Raw genomic sequence first — 12500 nt, 5'->3', positions numbered from 1 at the left:
AATCATGACAAATTCTCTGAATTCCCATAAGACAAAAATTCAGTCACGAGAAGCAGTTTTAGAATTGGAATTTAGAATTTAGGCCTTCGGTAACGTATGCTCGTAGGTTACTTTCTTGAAACTAATGGAGGTGATGAAAGCATAATCTAAAACAGTGGAAATTCTCTAAATTCCCAGAAAATAAATATCCAGTTACTTGAGACAATTATGGAATTTATATATACAATTTATGTATGATAAAAGGGAATGAAAGGGGTTGTAACTAGGGGCCGAATGGACGCTGCAATGGACCAAGTAATAATGCCTACAGTACACCACGTTAGGTGCACGATGGCCCTATTCCCTTACGGACCTGAAAACTGTTCTATTTTACTGCTGTTTTGCTACCAATCTGATTCTCTAGGAGGGAGAGAGTGGGAATGAATAGGGGGGTTGGCTTAACCCTAGGTGTGGGGTCACACAGATCAGGTATTTGGCTTTCAATTAGACCAGGGACTACGTCTGCATATTTATCAGCTTCCCTGACGAGTCCGGAGAGCTTAGTATCTCTAAGACAGTGGCTGGCGTTTATCTCTTGTCAAGGAACGTTCGGACAGCCAAATACATTACCTGCGTGATATGTATAATGCCAGCTCTGTTGACGGCAACGCAGAATGCCAGCAGAATATATAACTTTCATAAAGATACATTTTCGTAATAAGTGTTATTAAAGTAGGTTTTGTTTGTTTGATTGTTTGCATTGTGTTTTTACGTTGCATTGAACCAGTGGTTATTCAGCAACGGGACCAAAGGCTTTATGTGACTTCCGAACCACGTCGAGAGTGAACTTCTATCACCAGAAGTACACATCTCTAACCCCTCAGTGGAATGCCAGAGAATCGAACTCGCGGCCATCGAGGTGGCAGGCTAAGACCTTACCGATCACGCCACCGAGGCGCTTTATTAAAGTAGGCGACTGTCTAGATATTCGTCAAAAATAAATAAATATCCTCACGTTCAAATATAAGTTTGAAAAACTGAAAATTTGTTATAGTTTCAAGGCTTGGTCTAACCTCTAAACAAGTGCGTACCCTTTGTTTAGAGGTTAGACCAAGCCTTGGAACTATAACAAATTTTCACAGTTTTGCAAACTTGTATTTGAATGTAAGGATATTTAAAAAAAAATAATAATAAGACCAATTGCATACCTTTTGTTTGCAGATTAGGCCTGACCTTTTTTAAAAAGTATACGTTGGCAACTTTTTTCAAACCATGACATGAATTATTATCATCCTTTTCTTTTTCTGATTTTATTGTGCCAATAAATTTGAAGATAAACTCACTATATTATTTATCAATCATAACGAAACACTTCACCCTGGACAATCCTTTTATTGAAGAGAGGAAATTGCATGCTTTTAAAATTGCTTGCTAAAAAAATCAGAATTAAAATTTTTCCTGACATTCACATCTACCATCGATCCCATTTTCAAAAATGTCAGCCAAATGATATTGCACCTCCTACACCAATTACTCTTTATCAGTCAGATGGCTGACTGCAACACTGACACTACAGCAATCAACAGAAGCTGTTAAATTAGAGATGAAGATGAAAATCACTATATTGCTGCAGTAAGTCCCTCGTAATATTACGGACACTGTAGCAATGGACTTAAAATGAGACAAAAAATAAAAGATAAAAATCAGTATATTTTTACCGTAAATCTCTTATAATAAAATTAACATTAAAACAAGCAGTTAAAGATAATAAATGAGTTAGAAAAAATGAAAATCAAAATCAGTTAATATAAATAACACTACTATAGCAATCCTTTCGAAATATTAAATGAGAGATAAAACAAGATAGATAAATAAAATCAGTATATTTGGTCGCAATATCAGAGTTCACTCCACCCTAACAGGTAAAATGTTAACGCCCTAATAGAGATGAGAGGGGGAGGGGGGGGGGGAGGGAGCGGTAAGCCGGACTAAAAAAAAACTTCTTTTTTTATACAAATACCATTCCATTTGGGATGGTTCATTTACCCTTCCCCCAACACTCTCCCCCCCCCCCCCCACCACCACCTCCCTTTACCATTCCCGGGGACGATCATTTGTACAGAAACAGCAAAAACACACATATATATAAAAGACCCCCACACGATCCTCCGTCAAATCCTCGGTTTTAGCAGCTTTCGTCGGCTGGAAAAAATAGGCAACTACGTTGAAAAACAATAAAACCAAACACCCACTTTGCCTCCAGCTCGCTCGCTATCTCTCTCTCTCTCTCTTCTCTCTCTCTCTCTCTCTCTCTCTCTCTCTCTCCTTTTTTTAAATGAAGTATCCATCCCCCAGACTATATATTTACGAAAAATATAGCTTCGCGGATAAGCAGAGTTGGTATGTAGACGTGTTTAAATATAATAGAAGCTCGGGTGATGAGGTTTATAGGAATGTTTGCTTGTATAGGGTTACATTAAATATATATATATATATATATATATATATATATATATATATATATATATATATATATATATAATATATATATATATTTAATGTAATGAGGTTTATAGGTGATGAGGTTTATAGGAAAGTTTGCTTGTATAGGGTTACATATATATATATATATATATATATCTATATATATATATATATATATATATATATATATAATATATTTAATGTAAACCCTATACAAGCAAACATTCCTATAAACCTCATCACCCGAGCTTCTATTATATTTAAACACGTCTACATACCAACTCTGCTTATCCGCGAAGCTATATTTTCGTAAATATATAGTCTGGGGGATGGATATTTCATTATTTAAAAAAAGGAGAGAGAGAGAGAGAGCGAGAGAGAGAAAGAGAGAGAGAGAGAGAGATAGCGAGCGAGCTAGAAGGCAAAGTGGGTGTTTGGTTTTATTGTTTTTCAACGTAGTTGCCTATTTTCCAGCCGACGAAAGCTGCTAAAACCGAGGATTTGACGGAGGATCGTGATGTATATATATATATATATATATATATATATATATATATATATATATATTATATATATATACATACATAGATATATAGATATAGATATATAATATATATATTATATATATATATATATATATATATATATATATATATATATCTAATAAAAGGAGCCCATAAAAACACAAAATGTAGAGATGAAAGCACTATATTTCAGAGACTGCTGTCTCTTCTTCGGTATATTGAATGAGAAAAGTTTACAGAAAAGGTGGGGTTATTTATACCAAGGGATCCGTCCACAAGTAAGCCAATTTAGGTCACCCCCGCTGATAATCTTCCTTTAATCTTCTTAAGCGTTGGTTGAATAAAAACTTCGTCGATGACATCCGAAATCCACGCTCCTTTTGAGATGTTCATTACCTGCTTCTCTTTTATTAAGGCCGAAGTTTTTATTCAACCAACGCTTAAGAAGATTAAAGGAAGATTATCAGCGGGGTGACCTAAATTGGCTTACTTGTGGACGGATCCCTTGGTATAAATACCACCTTTTCTGTAAACTTTTCTCATTCATAAAGCTGAAGAGAGAGACAGAAGTCTCTGAAATATAGTACTTTCCTCTCTACATTTTGGTGTTTTTATGGGCTCCTTTTATTAGATGGAATTCTGTTGTTACAGAACATTTTTACCAGTCAACATATATATAGTATATATATATATATATATATATATATATATATATATATATATATATATATATATATATATATATATAGATAGATATATCTATCTATATATCTATATATATATATATATATATATATATATATATATATATATAGATATATAGATAGATATATATCTATCTATAATATATATATATATATATATATATATATATATATATATCTCTTAATGAAACCTTTAGAATTACAAAACCCATATTTCTGTAAATAAGATCCAGGACGACTTAGAATATAGTTGTCGCCACCAACGCATTCATTTTCAATCCAAAAAAAATACTAAGATAAAAAAAAATTAGTTTTTCCACAATAAATGATGACAATTTTGGCATTAAAAAATCTCTTCTTAATGAAACCTTTAGAATCACAAATCCATATATCTGTAAATAAAATCCAGGACGACTTGGAATATAGTTGTCCCCACCAACGCATTCTTTTTCAATAACAACAAATACTAGGATAAAAAAATTAATTTTTCTACGATAAATTATGACAATTTTGTCATTAAAATAACTTCTTAATGAAACCTTTAAAATTACAATATATCTGTAAATAAGATCCAGAATGAATTACAATATAGTTGTCGCCACCAACGCATTCATTTTCAATAAAAAAAATACTAGAATCAGAAAAAATTCTTTTTTCCACAATAAATTATGACAATTTTGGCATACACTTCTTAATGAAACCTTTAAAATTACAAATCCATATATCTGTAAATAAGATCCAGGACGAATTAGAATATTGTTGTCTCCACCAACGCATTCATTTTCAATAAAAAAATACTAGAATAAAAAAATATTATTTTTTCCACAATAAATTATGACAATTTTGGCATACACTTCTTAATGAAACCTTTAAAATTACAAATCCATATATCTGTAAATAAGATCCACGATGACTTAGAATATACTCGTCGCCACCAACGCATCCATTTTCAAGCAAAAAAAAATAAATAAAAAAACTAGCATAACCAACCGCGCTTTCCCAACCATATCGAATCCCCATCAAAGTTGGAGAAGGGATGGAGGGCTCACTTTGGCTGTCCGTATTTGCATTCGGTCCGGCTTAATGTACTCCTATTTCCACTGGATATTTGCCCTCCTTTTCACCAGAACTCAATTTCCAAAAATCCTTCGGGGCCGTTTCGCGGCCGCTTTCTTTATGTTGGCAATACATGAAAAATTCACGGGGATATCGCCGTGATTTCGACGCTGTCTTTCCGATTGTTTTTTGTTTTTCTCCTTCTTCTTTCCAGAATCGAGAAATAAGAAAATCGAGTGTTTTAATTATAGGAAGGAAGGAACTGCTTGAATCGGGTGTTTTGAATTATAGGAAGGAAGGAAGGAAGGAATGCAGAAAATCAGGTGTTTTAATTATAGAAAAGAAAAAGTAAATCAGGTATTTTAATTATAGGAAGGAAGGAAGGAAACCAGGTGTTTTAATTAAAGGAAAAAAGGCAGGAAATCAGGTGTTTTAATTATAGGAAGAATAGAAGGAAGCATGGTGTTTTAATTATGGGAAGGAAACAAATCAGGTGTTTTAATTATGGAAAGGAAAAAAGGAATTCAGGTGTTTTGTTTACAGGAAGGAAGGTTGGAAACCAGGTGTTTTAATTATAGGAAGGAAGGAAGGAAACCAGGTGTTTTGATTGTAGGAAGGAAGGAAGGAATATAGGAAGGAAACAAATCAGGTGTTTAAATTTGGGAAGGAAAAAAGGAAATCAGGTGTTTTAATTATAAGAAGGAAGAATGGAAATCAGGTGTTTTAATTATAGGCAGGAAGGAATTACTTGAATCAAGTGGTTTAATTAGAGGTCGGCAGGAATTATTTGATTTCGGTGTTGATCTAATAATAGTTTTTGAAATTTAGTTACTGAATATATTGATCAAAATAAAGCTTATAGCATTACCAATTTAGCCAAATTTGTTGCCCCAATGCTCTCTGCTAATGTATCACATATGCATGATTTTGAAAAACACAAATTAATTGAAACAGAGAGAGGGAGAGAGAGAGAGAGAGAGAGAGAGAGAGAGAGAGAGAGAGAGAGAGAGAGGCTAAAGACCATGTTGTAAAGGATATAATCGGCTTATATTTTGAAATAAAAAGGTCTACAACTTTTTCCATTAATTAAATAACTTCAGACCCCAAAGCAACAACACTGAGAATTCTTACGACATGGAGATTTTGAAGGAATTAATAGCCTCTCTCTCTCTCTCTCTCTCTCTCTCTCTCTCTCTCTCTCTCTTATAGTGTGGTTTTATTGAAGTATGTGGACTTTTATTGAAGTATGTGCACATTTGACTTGCTGAAACTCTCTCTCTCTCTCTCTCTCTCTCTCTCTCTCTCTCTCTCTCTCTCTCTCTCTCTCTCAAAATTGTCAAGAATAAAAGAAAGAAAGTAGGAGTGTCTTGCTTTCCTTTCATCTCTTCCTAACAAATTTTGGCCTCTCTCTCTCTCTCTCTCTCTCTCTCTCTCTCTCTCTCTCTCTCTCTCTCGCTTTTATCAGTCCTCCCTACTGCGTGTGAAAACAATTCAATGACACACCTTTGCTTTCAGGGGCTCCTTCCTCCTCCTCCTCCTCCTCCTCCTCCTCCTCCTCCCTCACCGCTCTCTATCCAATCAATACAAGACCGACCGGAGGAGTGGAGGCAGAAGAGGAGGAGGAGGAGGAGGAGGAGGCCGTTTCACACACGTCCTCCCCCCAGCAGCTCCTCCTACACCAGTCTTACACTCCACTGCTCCAAGACACTCCCGTAAGAGGAGGAGGTGGAGGTGGAGGTGGAGGTGGAGGAGGAGGAGGCGGAGGAGGAGGAGGGAGAAGGATCCTCCAGGATGCAAATCGAGACGGTGCCGAAGGGGAGCTCTACAGCGATCCACTTCGTCGTCGACGTCGCCAGCGTCAGAGACCTCTTCCTTTAGCGACGACGCCCCTTTCTCCATCTCTGTCTCTTCCTTCTCCTCCTCCTTCATCTCCCTCAAATCCTCCTCCTCCTCCAGCATCCTCCGAAGGGACCAACCAGCATCAAAGTCCCTACCGCTACCAGACTTCCACGTCAGTTCGCCTCCTGAAGGCGTCCTCCCTCCGGCAGGGCGACGCCAGGGCGATGCCCTCGTCGTACGTCATGAAGGAGTACCTCCTCTCCTCCGGGAAAATGTCCCGGGTGGTGCTGTCCAGCTCTTCCACGCAGCTGTCTCTCCGTCACATAACAAGGACCCCGCCGCCAAAAGCGCCCTGCCGCCGAAAAAGTCGTTTCTCTTGCACCCCCCCAACCATCCTCCGCCGTATCCTGTCCCTCCCCGGCCCCCATCCTCGCCCCCTCCGTTAGTCCCACTGTGGCCGGATCCCCCACCTCCTTATCCTTATCCTTCACCTAACCCGCTCCCCCAAAAAATCCGTCCCTCCCCGTCTCCTACCCTTTTTCAAGGTCTCCTCCAGTCTTCCACCGTGGGATCCATCAACCAGCAGAGTCAACCAGAGGGGAGGAAGAAGGAAAAGGTCGGGAAGGATGATGACATTCCAAGGGAACGGGAGAAGCATTCCAGGGTTCCAGACGTGGTACCAGCAGAAGCTGCTGCTGACTCGGCGAAACCACTCGGTATCCGTTCGGCTTCGATTGTGCACATGAGGTCAAATAACCTCTACTCGGGCAGGGACAAGAATGTCTATTTTTTACGCAGTGAGTTCTTTGACCAAGAGCGAATGCGCCCAGTCAGCGACGGCGGTGGCGGCGGGGGGTATCCACAGTACCAGCAACACATGGACGAACAGAATTACCCAGAGTCTCCGCCTTTTAACTACGACATCGAACCTGCTGGGAAAGAGTCGCTTACGCAGACTAATGGAGATACCACTTTCAAAAACACCCGCCAAATGCTGACCGATAGGACCAACATGACGAAGGCGTTTAGGACGTCGTCAAATTACCCTCTGGACGACTGGGATGACCGACACCCTGAAAACCTGCCCTTCGACCAGTCCCCTGGGGAGGAGGAATCACTAGGCGAGTATTCGAAGAGTGAGCTTGATGGCGCGCAATTGAGGGGAAGTACTAAGGGTTCCATGCAGGAAAAACAACGGAGGAAAGAGGCGAAAGGGATAAAATTTAAAGGACAAAGGCAAGATGGAAGTTTGAAAAGTGCAGTTATGAGCTCCAAGAATAACTACAGGCCTGGAGCGTTTAGGGTGGACCGTTTGCGCCCTTCGTACACCAACGAACCTGAAGGCGACAAGAGGATGTCAAGAGTGACCTCTGCCGTGGCGAACGCTTCCAATCTCACTGGAGAGGACTTCGATAACGAGACCACTGGCAACGTCAACGAAGTGACCACCGAGACGCAGCAGAAGGTCAACCTCGAAAAACTGGAGATGGAACTGTCTAAGAAGGACGAGGAAGCAGCCAGTGACCTCCTGCTCGCCATCTCAATCCTGCAGCACCACATGATACCCAGCTTGCAAAAGGACGAAGAGAATGAGGCGAAGGGCAAGGCGATAAACTCGTCGAGGGCGTCTGATGATGGCTCTGCAGAGAACCACCAAGAGAAAGACACCAAGTGGGGACAGCGTCATTACCACCACTACAACATCGAGATCCTCGACTCCCAGTCATCCTCCTCGTCCTCCGAAGTGGGCCTAGAAAGCGAGGAAGACGAGGAGGAAGGAAACGGACACCACGAAGGAGGACTGTCCAACAAAGGCAGCCTGACGGAGGACAGAACCAACGGCACCATCGTTTTCCAGCCGGTGCACGAGGTTCCTCTGCTGCCAGAGCACCAGGCCTGCTACAGGTGGTTCGTCCTGGTGCTCGATGGCAACTGCTCCGTCATCAAGCAGCGGATGTCCGCCTTCGTGATCTTCCTGAAGGCTGCCCTCTCGTCCAAGCTCTCCATCGACTATAACGACGTCTACGTCCCTTCCGTCTTCTGCGACAACACCTTCATGGTGAACATCAGCCTGGACACCATCAAGAACCCGCAGGCGGAGATCAAGCTGCGTCTCCTGGCGGAGGCTAACACGACGCTCCTCGAGATCTCGGAGGAAATCTTCTACCTGGAGAAGATCCTGACCAAAAGGGCGGGCGACGACGGGCAGGACATGCAGCCGCTGGTCAAGAAACCGGACGACGTCGAGCTGGTGATCTACATAGCCGTGGGTTGCATGGTCGTTTTCATCCTCCTGTCGGTGGTCATCGTGGCCCTTATCAGGGTCTGTCGACAGGAGGGGGACCAGATGGACATCGGGAAGACGATCCCTCATCAGCCGCTGCAGAGGCCCTTCGACTTCCCCATCAGGAGACCCAACGTCATTTACTCTCACAGGTTAGTAATGCTTTTCATTATCATTTTTTGTGCCTCCCATGTCTCAGGTTGCTTTGTCAAAGCATCAGGCATAGGGTAAACAACCGAATGGACTAGCTGATCCAGTCTTGCCCGCTTGTTGATCCACCCTCCGAAAAAAGTACTTTTGCTTACTTCGAAAGGAGAGTAGAGGTCTCGAGGTGTTGCTCCCACCACCGATGATTCATGACTGGTGCCCATCTCCGGTGTCAGGACGTGTTAAAGTACTTTTTCGGTTGTTTACCCTATATGCTTGAAAGCAGCTATTCATACTGTCTAATTTAGTCTCAAAATAGTACATTATAATTACTCTAATAAAGGAACAGCTTTAAACCGTACACTGTATTTCGCAGAATTATTCTTATTCTCCAGATTACCCTAAAGATAGTACATTATAATTATTCTAATCATTTTCCCCATTCGAATAAAGGAACTGTTTTCAACCGTCTAATGCATTTCAAGGAATTATTCTTACTCTAGATTAGCCTGAAAATAGTATCATGATTATTCTAATCATTTCTAATTTTTCTAATGATGAAACTGTGTTTCAGCACCAAAATACATTATTGTTATTATTATTATTATTATTATTATTATTATTATTATTATTATTATTATTATTATTATTATTATTATTATTATTATTATTATTATTATCTTAATTTTCCTAATAATGGAACTTAATTACCAACTGTGTTTCAGCACCAAAATACCAAATTATTATTATTATTATTATTATTATTATTATTATTATTATTATTATTATTATTATTATTATTATTATTATTAGTCTTTTGATGGAAAAAGTTTTAACTGTATTGAAAACGCAGTTACAACAACAAAACTAACTGCTTACAGCGTAACTGACATTAGATTATTTCAGCTGCGTTATAGCCAATAGAATTTTAGTTACCTAATTATGCACGGTCATTAACTTTAGGGAAAAAATACTTTAATTAAAATATGGCCTCTATGTACCGCATTTCAACACTAATCATACGACACACGAATTTAAAAAAAAAATATCGCAAAACAAAGATGATAACCGTTGGGGAAGTTTAAAAATATTAATAATACTTTAAACCTGTACTAAGTCAAATTTATTCAACTACCACAGCATTCCAATATCCTTATGTATAAGTTAAATTTCATGCAATTGACAATACTAAAGTAAATATCAAAATAAATAGTATTTCAATTTTAATTCTAGCTTCCTGTAATCATAAGCATATCTGAGGCGTAATTACATATCACTACAGACGAGAGTACACAGAAATAATACAGAAAGTAATATTTGACTGCGAATAACTGAAAAATAATGTAGATGAATAAGGAAATCAACCTTTTAAAATATTTAGCAGTTTCGTAACATTTGATGTACACGAGATTAAACATTAAAACTCCTTTCACGAATAAATTATTAGCAAGGAATACTTTTCCCTTTCAACTCTAAAAACAACACGCTCGCTGGAATCATTTCTGTTATCATTTTTCTATTTTCTTGTTTATCTCGATATCTGCGTCCAGTTCCCCGTGATTTCTTCTGCTTCCCCTTGGGAATAGGTTTGATCAAATCTTTCAGTTCCCTGTCCTGTTACGCTTTTAGGAAATGAAAGGAAATGTTTCTCCCAAAATGGACACAGAGACGTGCGTTCGCACACAAAGAAATCCAGGGTAATAAATCATTTTGTCTTTATATTGATATATTGAAAATCAGTTCAAAATTATTTCTGCTAGTTCCGATAGATATACTGTGGCAGTTTGTGACGAATGCATTAATAATAATAATAATAATAATAATAATAATAATAATAATAATAATAATAATAATAATAATAATAATAATAATAATAATAATAGTAATAATAATAATAATGTTATCCTCTGTAAATAATGATAATTTTCATTAATAATGATAAATGAAAATAATAATAATAATCATATACTCTATAGATAATAATAATAATAATAATAATAATAATAATAATAATAATAATAATAATAATAAAATAATAATAATAATAAGGATATCCTCTGCAAATAATAATTTTCATTGATAATAATAATACTATTAATAATAATAATAATAATAATAATAATAATAATAATAATAATAATAATAATAATGATAACCTAACAATAATAAAAATATAATAATAATAATAATAATAGTAATTATAAAAATAAGGATTTACGCCACTAATAATGACTCTCTTGATCTCTCTCACCTACACCCGCCACTCCCCCTCCGCCACTACCCCACCCACACGGCAGGTTCAGCCAGGCCCTGATCCCGGACAAATGCACCTCGTCAACTCCGTCCAACAGGGTGGAGAACAACCCCCCCTCCTCCGGGGGGAGGGGCAGCATAGGAGTCATGGCAGTGACGGGATCTGGACGAGGATCAGTCTTGAGGTATGTCCTTCTCTCTCTCTCTCTCTCTCTCTCTCTCTCTCTCTCTCTCTCTCTCATAGGAGATTCTCTTTCTCTTTCTCTCTCAGAGGAGATACTCTATCTCAAAGGAGATATTCTCTCTCTCCCTCTCTTTCTATATATATGTGTGTGTGTGTGTGTGTAATATATATATATATATATATATATATATATATATGATATATATATATATGGCTAACAAATTATCCAGCTGTTTCACCAGTATACATCATTCCACGGAAAATGAACAATACAACATTTCACGAATTAACAAGCTGACCCCATTATTGCCAACGTTGCCAACAGCTGAACAAAACCTGAACACTAACAGACGTGAATACAGCCTAATACAGCAACTGCAATAAATACAGCAACAAAATCTACATTGACTAGAAATTCTATCGAGCGAATCCACCAGTGTGTTCCGATCTACCTGCGAACACGGATACCGACCATTAATACCTGTAATAATAATAATAATAATAATAATAATAATGGGAGGTAATATTAATTCGAGAGGAAGACAGTAAATCATATCTATTAAGCTGCGAGAGATTCAATGGCCAATCGATTATGACATTGTCGTGATGGATGAAATATTGGAATGCCTTTACTTAATACCTAGTGAGATATGGGTTCGACGGTCCGAAATTTGGATATTAATCTCCCTTTTGAGAGAGAGAGAGAGAGAGAGAGAGAGAGAGAGAGAGAGAGAGAGAGATAATCGTATATTCTTTCAGCCTAGAAGGATGTTAGGAAATAAATGAGAGAGAGAGAGAGAGAGAGATAACCGTATATTCTTTCAGGCTAAAAGAATTTTAGGAAATAAATGAGAGAGAGAGAGAGAGAGAGAGAGAGAGAGAGAGAGAGAGATAATCGTATATTCTTTCGGGCTAAAAGAATGTTAGGAAATAAATGAATAGAGAGAGAGAGAGAGAGAGAGAGAGAGAGAGAGAGAGAGAGAGAGAGAGAGAGAGAGTGAGTTTGATAATCCTTTGAGAGAATGAGCTTTATAATCTCCTGAGAG

The 12500-nt window shown here is 38.2% G+C and overlaps 1 protein-coding gene across 1 annotated transcript in view; it reads left to right on the top strand.

Moving 5' to 3' along the window:
- The window catches only part of LOC135220694 (uncharacterized), a 76006-nt gene that overhangs the window by 55059 nt on the left and 8447 nt on the right, over positions 1-12500 (top strand). The window contains exons 9-10 of the mRNA XM_064258082.1: positions 6263-9022; positions 11315-11455. Coding sequence (XP_064114152.1) covers positions 6263-9022; positions 11315-11455 — 2901 coding nt within the window. The remainder of the gene's footprint in view (positions 1-6262; positions 9023-11314; positions 11456-12500) is intronic.

The sequence above is a fragment of the Macrobrachium nipponense genome, chromosome 20 (assembly GCF_015104395.2).
Source record: "Macrobrachium nipponense isolate FS-2020 chromosome 20, ASM1510439v2, whole genome shotgun sequence".
Taxonomy (NCBI): Eukaryota; Metazoa; Arthropoda; class Malacostraca; order Decapoda; family Palaemonidae; genus Macrobrachium; species Macrobrachium nipponense.
This window is presented reverse-complemented; position numbering and strand designations above follow the sequence as displayed.